Source organism: Clarias gariepinus, chromosome 26, assembly GCF_024256425.1.
Source record: "Clarias gariepinus isolate MV-2021 ecotype Netherlands chromosome 26, CGAR_prim_01v2, whole genome shotgun sequence".
NCBI lineage: Eukaryota > Metazoa > Chordata > Actinopteri > Siluriformes > Clariidae > Clarias > Clarias gariepinus.
Window position 1 is genome coordinate 22,067,279 of NC_071125.1, and position 14,821 is coordinate 22,082,099.

The window sequence follows — 14,821 nt, forward strand, 5'->3', positions numbered from 1 at the left end:
ACACGCAAACTCCATGCACACAGATGCACACAGAAACGAATCAGTGTCTGGGAATCGAACCCGGACACTGGAGGTGCAAGGCGACAGTGCTAGCCACTACACCACTACACTACTGTGCCACCAACTCCCTCACACCTGTGTAGTAATTTACCTTAGCCGAACCAACTGCCATGTTTTTGGGTGGAGGAAGGAAACCAGAGATCCCTGAGAAAACCAAAAAAGACTTAAGGAAAATGTATGAAACCCATAGGATCCTGAAGTGTTCAGAAGGCAATGCAGCACCATCCCTCCTCTGCCCTTCAGCTGATTACTCCACATACAGCATCACCAATCCTAAACTGCTGACAAAGCAGTTAAAAGTGGTAGGTTTCTTGCCTGCCATGTAGAAGGCCTGGGTTCAATTTGCCCAAACCTGGATAAAATGGGAGGGTTGCGTCAGGAAGGGCATCCAGGGTAAAACCTGTGCCAAGTTGTTCGGATGGTCCACTGTGGTGACCCTTCGACGGAAGCAGCCAGAAGACCAACAACAACCTTAAACTTTTATAAAAAGCTCAGAGCGGAGAGATAGCAATGAGGGCTATTTCAAGATATGTTTGGTAAATTAAAGAATTGTGTAATACAGTAAATGAGTTAATTTCTCATATAAAAATTCTTATATTTTTATATAAACAAATTTACATATTTATTCATTTATTTTAATTTTTATACACTCATATAATTTGTTATGCTTTAAATAGGGATAATCTACTAAAAGTAAAATGGTCTGGACACACCTGCTCACTAATGGGTCTCTTCCTAAATAGACAGCGCTTGTTCCTGCGCCCTTTAAGGCTTAGAAACCCCTTGACAGGAAAACAAAGCATTAATAAAAACTATCTATTAACAGTACTTTTAGGGATTTGTCTTGTAAACAATTTTCAACGAATAACTTTCTAAAAAAAAAAGTCTATAAGGAAATGAATCGTATGAATCTAGTGCAGAGGTGTCACAGTTTATCCAGAAAGGGCCGGTGTGGCTGCAGGCTTTCCATTCCAACCAAGTAGATGACACACCTGACAGTCTATTGAAAGCCAAGAACAACTAATTAAACATGTGGAATCAGGTGTGGCTGGTACTTGGTTGGAATGATAGCTTTGAACCCACATAGCCTTTTCTGGTTATGGTGTGACACGCCTCCTGTTCAAGTGTGTATAAATGATTTAAAGTTTAACTGTAATCAACTCACAAAATTTTTAGCAGTGTGTGATGAATGCATGAGATTGATGTGGCTTGAAGGACGTGTCCAGGACTCGGGACATATTCCTGCACCTCCTTAAAATTGCTGTAAGTCTCTTGGCAGCCTTGGTGAAAAGTTGTCTTTTTTATTTATTTTTTTGCTTGGTGGGACATCCTGTTCTTGGAAATGTCAGTGTGGTGCACCCTTTTCTCCATTTCTTGTTATACTTTGTACAGCTTCATCAGTCCCATACAAGTAAGAAAGCATGCTAATCTTTGTTTGGGTTTAATAATTACTTTTAAACAACAGTGAGTTCTGACCGATTAATGTGATCGGATGGGAGGCATGGGATAAAGCATGAGCACTGGGATGTTTAACATCATGCATCACATCACAGTTGTTCCAATTGTACACCAGCTTTTCACTTGAAGCTATTTGGGATTCAACACCAGAAACTAGAAGTTAGCTGATATTCCAAAGCAGAATTAATGAAAACTTAAAGTAAATCTTATAGGTCTTTTAGGACCGTCCACCACCTGCATGGTTTTTTTCCACTGTCACCTTTTGTCTACATAGTACCAGTAGGAATTTTAAACTACTTTCACCCATGCTAATTAAACTAATTTTCAGTTCCCAGTTCCGTCAGTTGTGGTTAATTAGTTCCACCAGTCACTGAAGGATGAGTGATGGCAGAGCAAAAAAATGGTTAAATAAACAAACAAATCATAATCTGTTGATAGTGATTGAGGTTTGTAGAACTGGTGTATACAAGCAATGTCACACTCGAGTTCCTGCTGTTATACTGAATATCAGCACTCAGAGCTGATTACAGCCATGCTGATATTCAGTACAACAGTACAAGCTTAAAATGGGATTGGTCTGTCCCGAGCATGCTCACATAACCCAGTAAAGAAGACTGTACAGTATGTGCAACCAGGTTGATGTTTTTTTTTCTTTTTTCTTTTAGAGTTTTGTTGAATCCTGATTGAAGCATTTTCACATTAAAGATGGGAAAATATTGAAGATAATATATCCTGGCTGGATCCTGAGCAGTTTAGCATTTTTACATCACAAAACAATACCTGCAGTTTTAACAGGGACATGTAGACTTTTAATATCCATTGTACAAGTGAGCCAGAATCCGAGCCAAGCACCAAGTTAAAGGTGGATCTAACAGTGACCTCCTGATCCCTACAGCATTAACCTAAAATCCGAGCTACAACCCTGACAGTATCCTAGTAAATATGTATGTTTCCTGCTGTGCTTCATGAATAATAGGGCTACTATTTGGGATGATTACGACTGCTACGCTTGGTTTATCATTATTTTAGCTTGAGCGGCTTTAACAGCCATCTGATTGTAGCGGCTGTCGTTACCATTGCAGTTCCCTATTAAAGTATGCACTTATCTTAGTTTTAGGTTTAAAAGTTAAATAAATAAATAAATAAATAAATAAATAAACAGGTGCTACAGTATATATGTTATATACGTTATGAACAGTACAAGGGGGGTTTGGTGCATTGATTGACAATTCAACAATACACAGTTAAACAATAATAAAGTAAATAAGCTGAAATTACAGTTAAATGTACTGATTTGCTGGGCTCCACTTTAGCTCAATGTCATACATTTTTATTCAGTGCTCAGTGCACATCTCAATGCTTTAACAATACACAATTTGGGAATTTCCCCCCTTTTTCTTTTGAACAATTGAATGTACACTCAGAATCACATGACAGCAAAGTCGAACTGGTATAGCACCTCTGTTTATTATATGTCTAATATTTCAGATGTAACATAAACATAAAGTGTAATCATCTGACTTTCAGATAAGGTTGTTCAACATCCAGGAAATACAGTAAGGAAATGAGAAAAAGGGACCTGCAAAGGAGTTGTAGTGCTTCCTCTTACCGACAGGGGGCGATGTGGGAACGAGTATCAGCAGTACATGAGACTTAAATCAGTTTAACAAACCTGCTCCCTCACTTTAACAATCTGTACACCCATCCTAATCTGATGAAATTGCTCCTACATTTGAGTTGTAAAACAATTGAATTTAAAAATAACACGTGTGTAGGATAAATAATGTTATAGCATTAATGGAGTAGTTACGTACATGCTACAGAACCTGTCTTATGTCAGGTTCATGAAATCTCTTTACCCGCATGAGTCAGGGTGATAAATTCAAACCAAATATTGCTCAAAAGCAGTAAATTATTAATATGAAAAGACAATTACTAAAAAAAAATGATACTGAAACAGTAAATCACCAGGTTGTGTTGTTTTTCCCTTCACCGTGACTCCTCGGGCAGCTTGCTCCTTATGATTCATTTACACGCAAGCAATTTCACAGTACGTTAATTATATGGCCTTTATAACTCTTAATGGTTTATGAATAAGGGAAGTATATTTATCAGTCTATAAATATCGTTTATGTCGTTGATAAGATTAAATGCATGTTACTAGTGATGCAGCATACGCAGTACTCTTTTCATAACTCAACACTCGTATTATGACGTCTTTAAATTGAGCATTAATGTACTAAACTAACTGTCCGTCGTTCAATGCTTTGAATGTGCATTATGCATAAAAAAAAAAAAACGAGCATTGTGTATGAGGTGGTGAACGATGAGGCCTGGAGGACTGGACTGAGAGGAGGCCTTGACGGGGTGGCGGTGTCACTACGCACCATAGCGTCTGGGTGGATGTCCGTGAAGAACGACAGTGTGTGTGCAAATCATGATGAACTCCAAGCTGTTTTTTTGTGTCACATGTCACACCTGGCCTTTAGTCTGCTGGTGGATCCAGTCTGTGAACTTGATCACCTGTGTGTATACCCCCGGCCGGTTTTGCCGTGCGCATCCCTCTCCCCAGCTCACGATGCCAGCCAGGAACCACCTCCGACCCCGTTCTAGACACACCAGTGGCCCTCCAGAGTCTCCCTGCATGCAGACACATGGTGACATTAAAGATGGAGCCAATTTACATGCAGAATTTTCACACACCGGAACTCACTTGACAGGCATCGACTCCTCCCTGTACGCTCCCTGCACATATCATTCTGGGAGTCACGGCATCGTCGTACATCTTGTTGCACGTTTTGTGGTTGATGATGCTTACTGTGGCCTCCTGCAGCAGGGTGGCCAGCTCACCTAAAACAAGAAACCATTCCAGGAAGACAGCTTGCACTTACTGACCACAAAAGGGCAGAGATGAAAGTGTACAGTAGTCTGAAACCGGCTAGCGGTGAATCCATCAAAGCTTTACCTTCCTCACTGAGGACTCCCCAGCCAGTGACGAAGCAGTTGGTGCCGGAGGTAAAGGCGTGCGATGGGGCTGGAACACACACAGGCTGCACCAGATCGTTAAAGAACACAGGGGCACTGAGTTCCAGGAGGGCGATGTCATAATCGGAGGTGAACTGATCGTATTGGGCGTGCTGGACTATCCTGCGGATCTGGCGTGTAGCAGCAGCGTTACTGACCGAGTTCATGACCCGCATGCCCATGTAGGCTCTCCAGGCGCGAGCATCTGAGTACCTGAAGGAATTCATACTCTATGTAAATCATTAGTCCTTACATAAAAGCAACATTTGTAGACATTTTAACTACAATACATTTTCAACCTCATAAGAATGATGTAATTGATGACTGATGTATTGACGTAATAAGAAATTGTGAACCAAAGCGTTTCTTACTTGATGGCGTCCGAGTCTTGAAAGCAGTGAGCGGCGGAGAGGAGCCAGCGGCTGCTCACCAGCGACGCTCCACATACATGGCCATAGCGCTCTATCTGCAGGCTGACCTGCCAGGGCCATGAACCCGCCTGAGCATCTGTCCCTCCCACGATCTTCGCCCGTTTCCTCGGTCGAATGCCACACCCTGCTCCAGTGAGAACAGTACACAAGTCTGGGTTCAGTATAGGTACGGTTCACGTTACTTATCGAGCTATCCACAAAACAAAAGTTTTTTTTTTTTATTTGTTAGGGTAATGTATTAGGGTAAAAAAAAGGAAGAAAGAGTATTATAAATGCCAGGTAGATCATTCTGCAGGATAAGACATTTTGCCATTTTAAACCAAATGTAAACCATATCAACAAAACGTGATGTTGATTTAAACTAATCTTTAATAGATACTTACACTCTGGGAAAACAATGGACCAAGGCTCCTTTAACACAGAAAAGTGTTGCAGATCATTCACATTCACACATCTCACACAGCTTGCTGACCGCCTCTCCGCCAGTACCATTAAAACAAAACGCAACTTTTGTATTTGTAAAAGATAAAGCTATAACATGAACTTATCCAGCATTTGAAACCATTTTGTTTACTGATAATTAAAAACATTTAATATTAAGGGAGGGTTTTTTTCGCTTGACACCCAGAGCTTATAATTAATAGTCTAATATGACAAGATAAGCAGCAGGAATAGAGATGTGGATTTTGTGGGTTTTTATTTTAGGTTATTAGAGGTTAGAAAATTAAAAAGGAATTTAATGACTCTATTGCAATAAATCCAAAATCTTACATTGCTGCACAGGATTTGGTGTTATTAAATACCGCTAAAGCATTTCCTCTCCATGCATAATTGAGCAGGTGTTTATGGTTACGCAGACGTCCAAACAGATTTTTGCTCTCTCTGAATGCACAAAAAGCCACGGGTATGGGTGAGTCTTTGGTGGATGTTAGCAGCTGGAGGCTCACCACAGCGTAGCTCGTCAGATCCGTCCTTGCAGTCTTTGATGCCGTCACATTCTGGGTTCACCTTCGCGATACACTTGCCGTTCGCACATTTATAGGACGTAGGCGAGCAACCTTTAACTACACACACAAAAAAAAAGCAGGACTTAGCCAGGATAAATTACTTACACATAAGAGAGGAATAAAATGTACACATAATGAACAATAAAAATACTCGTACATTATTCTTTATCAAACCTGTTTGGTAAAATTCACTTTGTAGTCAAGTTCAAACAAAAACAAAAAAAAACATTCCCTGCTTTTCATTCCTTTTCCAATTTGATATTGGCCAGGGGTTAAAAAAGCCAGTTTGATCTTCCCCCTAATGTGACCTCATATGAGAAGATCCGCCCCCCTGGTTTGCTGTTTAGCTCTGCTGTTTTCAGGAGAGGTGCGGCTCAGCAGTAGCTCATTTACAGAGACACTGAAACAGCACGTTCGCAGAAGGAGTGAAAATCAACCAATTTACATCATTTGCTTATTTATAGGATGCTGTAATAAAATAAAAAAAACACAAAGACAAAATGGAAACCTCACCCAACTCTACTGTAAATATCTGACGCAAACTACATTCAGTTATTCAGGGAGATCAAACAGGCATGCTGATGTGGTTTAGAATGAAATTGGTGTTCTTTGAAGTTTGACAGTAATTTATCCATGTTATAATCCCCAGTGCCAAACTTTTCCTCTTGATGAAAATTGTGTACATTTCATTTTCCTTTAACGAATTCTTCACAATGATGTGTGATTTAATACTCACATGCTCGTGTACAGTTGAGCTCATCACTGCGGTCTTTGCAGTCTAAGACTCCGTCACACACTGAAGACTTGGGCAGACATATTTTGTTCGAACACATGTGGTAACATTTACCTGCTGAGAAGGAAACAGATCCTGAGCAGACACGTGAATACATGCAGCATAAGATATTATGCAATCACAATCATGACTACTTTGCTAGTTGTTAATTTGAGAAGAATAATGTCAATAAGAAAAAGAGACCAAAAATAACAAATCAAGCTTGTGTAGTGATAAATTCACGCAGGTTTGAGATTAGGTGAAGCTTAGGAGAAAAGGGACTACATTACCACAGTTAGTTTCCTCGCTGCTGTCTCCACAAGCCTGCAGGTTACACTGGCTCCCGTGTGGTCTGCACTGCCCACTCCCACAGTACACCTCTCCCGGCTTGCACATCGCTGTCGAGAGAGACAATCATGTGTCCATATAATCCTCTAAATCTCTTAATTCATTTTTATAAACACCAGTGAAATTAATCGTAGTGTTAGATTTTAAGTGAAAAAAAAAAATTAGACCATTTTGGATTAATTTGCTTTCAAGAATTTTATGGATTAAAAATGCATTAACTTTTAATGTTTGTTTTGCATCAAATTTCTCCATAGCTTATGTTTCAATTAACATGACACCACAAGAGGGCGCACTTCTAGCAATGGAAAGTATTGAACATTGTAGTTTTAGCAGCATTCTTTTCAAATGAAGATTCTTTTGATATATTTATTTATGTTTCATCTATTTTTTATATATTTATTCATTTGTCAAGGATAAAAAAAATTTTTTGGTATTGTGTGCTGCTAGACCTGTTTAAATAAAGTTTAAAGCGAGAAAAAATTGTATTGTTAATAATTATTAATGATAAATTGCTTATTGATTGTTACCATGCTGGACTATTGCTTAAGAAAAATGTGTAAATACAGCAAATAAATTAAAAAAGTTATGCCAAAAGAGTGTGAAATTGTAAATCTGTTATTGTGTTTAGAGATTAATCACCTAAACGAATCATTCCAGACCAAACATGTCTGTTGTCCACTCACTTGTTTTATTGGGGAGAAAAGATCACTCTTTTGAGTAATCATGAGTAAAGTATCACTGCTACACATTACTGGGAATATTGTGTAGAGACGATAATATTGTCATATCGCACAAGCCTACTTACAGCACTTGGCCTCGTCCCGACCGTCCGCACAGTCCTTCTCTCCATCACACACTTTCCTCAGAGGAATACAGCGCCCGTCTCCACAGCGGAACTGCCTCGGACACGCTGGAGTGAAACACACATGGTGTAAATACTGACAGTAAATTACATGCTCTGGTAGTTGACTAAAAAGATTGTAACACTACACTTGACCTTTAGTGGCCCAGAAACATTACAAAGCATCCACGCCATGACAAACAACAGGGTTCAAGACGGCCACGGCACAAAGGCACTTCACCGAGCAAGCCACAGCCAAGGCGCTTTGCAAAATAAAGCCCAAACATTGTCATACATTCAGCAGACGCTGGGAGAACACAAACGGATAGTGTGCTCACTGCTCTCTGGGGAGAAGGCTCTGTACACCAGGTAAAAGCCCTTGTGAGTCAGAGACTCGTCGGAGTGAAAGTGCAGTAACACAGGGGAAGAGTAGATCCTCTTCCTGCTGCTGTCCCCAATTGGATTACACAGTCTAATCACAGGGAAAAATACACATTCACCAGTAAATCAATCACATACAAGTGCAAAAACATGCTCGGTAAAATACTTTAGGAGAACAAAACCGTCTGATGCAGAGGTAGAAAGTTTTTCAGACTTTCTAAAAGAGCAGACACTCACTTGACACCACCGATTTCCAGCCAGTCTTTCTCGCAGCTGCTCGTGGAGGGTGAGTCCTGAATATCCAGCATCACAATGGTTATGGATAGCAAGTAGCCAGGTAGCGGAGCCTGAAAGAGAAACCACAGTCAGCCGCCTTCAAAGGATGCACTCTAGCACAAAGGAAGGAGCATCCCCCCCCCCACCGGCTGCGAATACGGTTCACAAGCCATGTGCAGGAACACGGAGAAGCAGAGTCAGGACATGGGAACCATCGCTGGCCTCAACTCACCCTGATCTTCCAGTTACAGTCCACGTTTGGAGGGTAGTAGGCAGGATAGTAAGGGGATACCACGGTGCCATTCCAAGCTGACAGAAAGCCTCCGCATTCTGGCGATGAAGAACGACAGGAGAGATGTATTGCAAGAATTTAGGTGTTAATTATAGTTTAAAAATGGCCCACAAGGTAAACACACACCGGCTTTTGGTATGGCCTGGAAATAAGCCTTGAAGATGGCGCCATGTCTCTGACGACTAAACGAAAAAGTGACAAGCATGACATTTCCAGATGATGTCAACTTCATCACTGGAGACGACCCAGTCACCGGCAATCCACACCACCTACCATCGAAAACATGCTTTCATGCATAACCAGTGCATGGAATATACATTTAACATGAGAGCACAAATCTGATGTGATTCTCAATGACAACGAATACATATGCATGCTCACCTGGCAATGATTTTGTTCTGAAGAGGGAGCAGGAAATCATATGCGGAGAGTTTGTTGGCTGAACAGCTACCAGGTGTCGCCCCCTGCAGGGTGACTACGTCTAGACGTACTACATGACCAGAAGGAACTCTAAGCCTCCACTGATAATACGGTTTCTTTGGGCTCACCAAACTCAGTGTTCGGTTGTTCCCATATTTGGCGTAAAGATCGAAAGACATCGCTGTGGACCAAAAAAGGAGTAAGGTAACAAAAAAAACAAAAAAAAAAAAAACTGAAAAAAAATGTGAGATGATCTGTTCATACTGTATTACCCTGAAGACCAAGCTGCCACTTGCCACTCTGCAAATTGCTGGGATTCTTGATTTTATCCGCCATGTCATCATCATCATCCTCGCCGTCCTCACTATCTAAATTCACACCTGCAGGATGAGATGTACATTATCATGCATTTGTTTTATACTTAACATCAATACACAGGACAGGTTTTAGCTCCAGTTCAAAGTGTTCACCCAGGAGCCTTAGTGTGTCTTCATCCTTGGCCAGATAATACTGCTCCTCCAGTCTGCTGTAAAGAACCTTGTTGGTGCCGGGAAGATGACGCTGCAACCAGGCCGGTTTAGATCTCTGCAGTTGCTCTGCAATGGCCACTGATGGAGCAGAGAACTTACTCCAGAAGAAAACGTTCAGCCCGTTCACTCCTTCACTGTCAGAATGGAGGAACAACATTCATACATTTGTAGATTTTTTTTTAACCATGTATTACAACAGTGTTTAGATGTATTTTTTTATACTGCCTGGCTAGAAAAGACACCATTTGACTTTAAATGATAAATATTTTAAAGGCTTTTATTGAATAATTACTGCAGTTATTAATATATTTTTAAAAAAACCTTGTTTCAAAAGGGTCAAAGGTCTAGACTTATGTGGCAATAAAATGAAGTCAGCTGACCACCTGAACGTACTGAATCAATGGAGTTTTTCTTCTCTGATGGAACGGTGATATTCCAGAACTTACATTTTGAAAGAGTGGTTCTATGAGCTTGATTTAACTTAAAGTGAATAAAAAATGTCTGATACTAATATTTTTGGCTTTGCAACACCCCTTTGTGCATTTTTATAGATAATCGTGTCAGAAATAACATATACAAGTCTGATAAACAAAACTGATCCCTTTCATCTTCTAACACTAAACTAGTCTTGGATCAGCTACAAGCGGAGTAAGGAAAAAAAAAAGTTCTTACCTAAAGGCGACAATCCCTGAGCGGCGGTAGTATGGCCTCCAGGGTGATGACTTGTACAACTCTGAGAACTAAAGCACCGCAACAAAGAATCATTCATCTCTTAAACACCATCCGCGTACTACAAAGAAATAATGAACTGATCAACCTGCATAGACAACAGGCCCGCATTTGACGTTCGCAAAACAGTGTAACGAGTTCCCCCTCAACTCTTTCGCATCATCTAAATTCTGTACGGCGTCACCCTGACTTCAGAGCTACTGAAAAAGTGACATCACTGGACGAGGTGTGACATCAGTAGCCCCGGGAAAGACATGCAGTCTTGGCACAAAAGGCTCCGTTCTTGTGCGATTGGCTTTGAGCAACAAGAGCTGTGGGCAACAAGAGTGCCATTGTCCGGAGCTCAATGTCATTCTGAAGTGCAGGGTGGCGGGGGCGGGCAGTGGGTTCAGGCTACCTTTAATAAGCACAGGCACACTCTCGCACAACTTACCACACCTGCCCATTCACTCATATTAAACAGGATTACAGGTTTTACATGAGGCGTGATTCAGGACAGTGGAGACATGACGGAACACTCAGCGTTCTTCTTTTAGTGCATATCTGTATTTAAACCTCAACTCTTACTTTGCTGTCTCACTTTCCTCTCTCTGCTTTGCTGTCCATTTAATCCCTCTCTCTCTCTGTGCCCGAGTCTACTTTTCCTCTCCTCTCGGCCTGCGTCCCTCTCAGTGTGCAGACACAGAGCATCTGATTGTGCGAGGAAGTGCAGAGACAATGTTTTTATTGAGGGCCTGCTCTTCTTCTCACTCGGCTTTGCCTGGGTCCTGCGGTTCTCACAAACGCCATTCTTGTCCTCAGCCCTGAAAAGCCTGCGGCCCTCTGGGACACGCTCTCACCATGCTGCCCCGCACCAGGACAGGATCCGGTTACAGCCGGCTTTACATTTAAGAGGGCCACGGAGTAGCCGAAAGCTCGGCGGGCCCCCGCTCACAGCCTGCTTTACATCTAAAAAGGGCCACAGTGAAGAGGGCAGCACACCACAAGAGGCGCAGCTCTAGCCGACTTCATGTTTGAAACTGCCAAGTCCACGGATCAGCACAGAGTGCTCTCTGGAGGTTCGCTGCATTCCAAAGAGACCATGTCGAGTCCCATGGACCAGCTGTTATATACAGCAAGTGTGTGTGTGTGTGTGTATATACTTACATAATGGCTGAGGGCCTGAGACTGGAGGTGGAACTGTGTAGAAGAAGGATCGGCCAGCTCCGGGGAGAAGCTGAGGTTGGAAAACTCCACGCTTCCTCCCAGGAAGAACACTGTGGAAGACGGAGACGCTGTAGAGACAGGACATGCTGCGTTAGAGCCGGTCATGTGAAACAGACGCGGTGCACTGATACTTTGAGTTGCTATTTTATCAAGTTGCATAAACGTACTGATATACAGGAGGTCTTTCTGAGACACACGAGTTATATGAGGGATGCTGTCGTTTAAAAGCATGGAGGATGATACAGGATCACAATTCCTGCATTCCTGGGATGCAACACACAACTTACACACGAAGAAATGGAGAGTCAGTGCAACAGCAGTGGACAGAGGGATGAGGGGGGCGGCACCCAGTGCCCACTTTCGCCATGCCCTGAAGTTGGCTCTCCTGTCCCCCGGCCGCTTGATGTCTGACCCAGCCTGAGCCTCGCTCTTAGAACCGCTCGGAGTTTGGAACGGCTCCTTAACTTTAACGTCCTAAAAAAAAAAAAGGATCATAACACTGTTAAAACTATTCTGTTACAGCGAAGTAAAAGGCCAAACGCAATGTAATTGCATTCCACACAGTCCAACAGTCAGTCATTTTGTTTTGTAGAGGTTTGCAGAAACTTGCTTTTTTTAAAGAACAAAAAACACACACACAGAAAGCCGTTCTCCTCAGGTTTTCCTTCAGCCATGTCCTCAAAACACATGCCAAGCCTAAAGGCACCTGAAGTGCAAAAGGCAGAGCTTTCTGAATCGCCAGACGAGCAGAGACGCCTGCTTGTCCTAATTGCTTGAATGTTGGTGTCCCACATCATTTGTTTCTTTTATGTTCTTTTCTTTTGCACAACCTTTCCAGCTTGTCCTCTGATTGAATAGATTATTAACAACTGCCTTAATGTCATGAGAACTGAATATTCCAAATGCGACAGACATTTAATGCGAAGATAAAAACGTCAGCGTTTTTTAATGAAGTGAAATATTTAGTAATCATTTGCGCTCAAGATATTTAACCCGTGGCAGAGAATCTAGAAAATACACACACACACACACACACACACACAAAACACATGCACAAGAACAGTGACTATCAACCTAACTTTTAACAATTCTGACTGTAATCATTAAAAGCCTAATAATATATAAAAATAATCAATTTCGTAGGAAATAAAAAGAAAATCTGTTTCATCTAGTTGGACTTGATTTGTACTTTTGCAATTATGTTAATCAAATAATTACTAATTAATTAAATCCCTCAGTGTGTGTATGAGAGTGTATGGACAGGTTTTTATATCAAACCATATATTTCCATAAGGATAAGAATATCTGTGAGTTTTGACCTTGGGAGACATTTGCTTGGTGCTCACAATTAAAATAAATAAATAAATACATTTTTAAGGCTGCTTTGAAGAAGGTTAATGACTTTATAAGTATGTAAGAGAGAGCGAGAGGGAGCAGAAGAGAGAGATAACCAGGTGAGGTCTCCCTGTGGAGTTATGCGGAGAGTAACTCTAAGGGTCTGCTTTCCCACGGCCCGTCTCAGGAAGGTCACGTCTCCATCGTCTGACATTCAGGACATCTTTCACAACTGGACTCTGACACCTAACGAGGAAGCCGCAGTCTTTTGGGTTGAGGCTTAAATTTAGTAAATTTATAAATAAAATCCCTCATCATCAGCAACAACACTAAACAGAAATGCCATGACTGTCTCAACCTCATCCACATCCTCAACCTCAGGCTGGGAAATGATGTGAAAATAAGTTTATTAAAAAAAAAAAAAATCATCTTAGTTTTATTGGTAATATTTTAATATCTTACATAATTGTGGTGTCTTGCCTTTAGGAATGAATACACACTGCTGTTTTTTTCTCTCTCTCACACACACACACACACACACACACAGCTCTGAGCGCAGGATCTTTCCTACCTGTCCAGGTGAGTCCGCGGCTCCACAGTGTCCTAAACCGGATACGCTGTAAACATCGCAGCTTCTGTTTTTAGGGAAAGTCCTCATTCCTGGTCCCGTGTGGCTCCCGGTCGCAGTCGACACAGCACGACGCCGGAGGAATGAACCTGCGGGGGGAAAAAACCCGGAGCGATGCCTCGCTGTCGGTGCGCGAGGAAACCCGAGCTGAGCGGGTGCAGCGCTGCGCGCGCTCAATGCCCAAGCCCGCCCGTGCACAGGTGCTGCACGGCTCCCATGATGCAACGCGGCACAAAGGCACCACTATGAACTGGTGGCACATGCACACAGGTACGGTGCGCAAAATCAAGCGCGTGCAGAGGCGGGAAATTCATCAGCGACAATATCCGTGAAATGTCACCATCAGCGCAGGACAGTTCTCTACACACACTTATGCGTTTTCACTTTATTATATCATAAAATTGTACCATTTAGTGGTTAGTCAACATGTTTGATTTTTTTTTATTTGTCTTGCTGAAATTCTGATTTTACCAAAAGGTCTTGATTAATTTTCTCTAACAGCAGCTCTCAAAGGTTTTATATCTCTGCGCTCATTCATTTTTATAATAACAGCTTATAGTAATCACTCCATATATTTTTTTTTCACCACGTGGTACAGTACAGTAGGTAGTGGTTGCCTTGCACCTCCAAGGTCCCTCGTGTCTGTGTACATGGAGTTATGTTCTCCGCATGCTTGGTCGGTTTCCTCCGCATACTCCAGTATCCTCCCACAGTCCAAGATATTCAGATTAGGCTAATTGGTGTTCCTAAATTCCCCGTAGTGTGTGTGTGTGTGTGTGCTCTGTAATGCATTGTCACCCTGTCCAGTGTGTACCACACCTTGTCCCAAAGTTCTCTGGGATAGGCTCCCGACTTCCTGTGACCCGGTATAGGATAAGCAGTATAGAAGATATTTACATATTTGGCAGACGCTCTTATCCAGAGCGACTTATATTTTTATCTCATTATACATCTGAGCAGTTGAGGGTTAAGGGCCTTGCTCAAGGGCCCAACAGTGGCAACTTGGTGGTTGTGGGGTTTGGACCTGGGATCTTCCGAACCGTAGTCCAATGCCTTAATCAATGAATTTATGGAAGAAACTCA

General features: G+C 41.9%; 1 protein-coding gene across 3 annotated transcripts; it reads right to left on the minus strand.

The window, feature by feature from the left end:
- Positions 1-3,070: 3,070 nt before the first annotated feature.
- Positions 3,071-13,768, minus strand: LOC128514280 (suppressor of tumorigenicity 14 protein homolog). Of its 3 annotated transcripts, XM_053488056.1 has the most exons (19): positions 13,682-13,768; positions 12,063-12,249; positions 11,716-11,843; positions 10,513-10,580; positions 9,781-9,974; positions 9,583-9,690; positions 9,272-9,491; positions 9,017-9,159; positions 8,831-8,928; positions 8,560-8,669; positions 8,280-8,413; positions 7,906-8,010; positions 7,043-7,150; positions 6,717-6,830; positions 5,921-6,037; positions 4,914-5,097; positions 4,484-4,755; positions 4,232-4,368; positions 3,071-4,158 (listed from the first exon to the last, which is right to left on the minus strand). In XM_053488056.1, the coding sequence occupies exons 1-19, from the start codon at positions 13,766-13,768 to the stop codon at positions 3,991-3,993; spliced, it is 2,682 nt and encodes an 893-aa protein (XP_053344031.1). In that variant the 3' UTR covers positions 3,071-3,990. The 3 variants fall into 3 exon arrangements, with proteins under 3 accessions (XP_053344031.1, XP_053344033.1, XP_053344032.1); XM_053488058.1 differs by lacking the exons at positions 11,716-11,843; positions 12,063-12,249; positions 13,682-13,768 and adding an exon at positions 10,658-10,724 and having other exon boundaries at positions 6,717-6,827; XM_053488057.1 differs by lacking the exons at positions 11,716-11,843; positions 12,063-12,249; positions 13,682-13,768 and adding an exon at positions 10,658-10,724.
- Between the last annotated feature and the right edge of the window lie 1,053 nt (positions 13,769-14,821).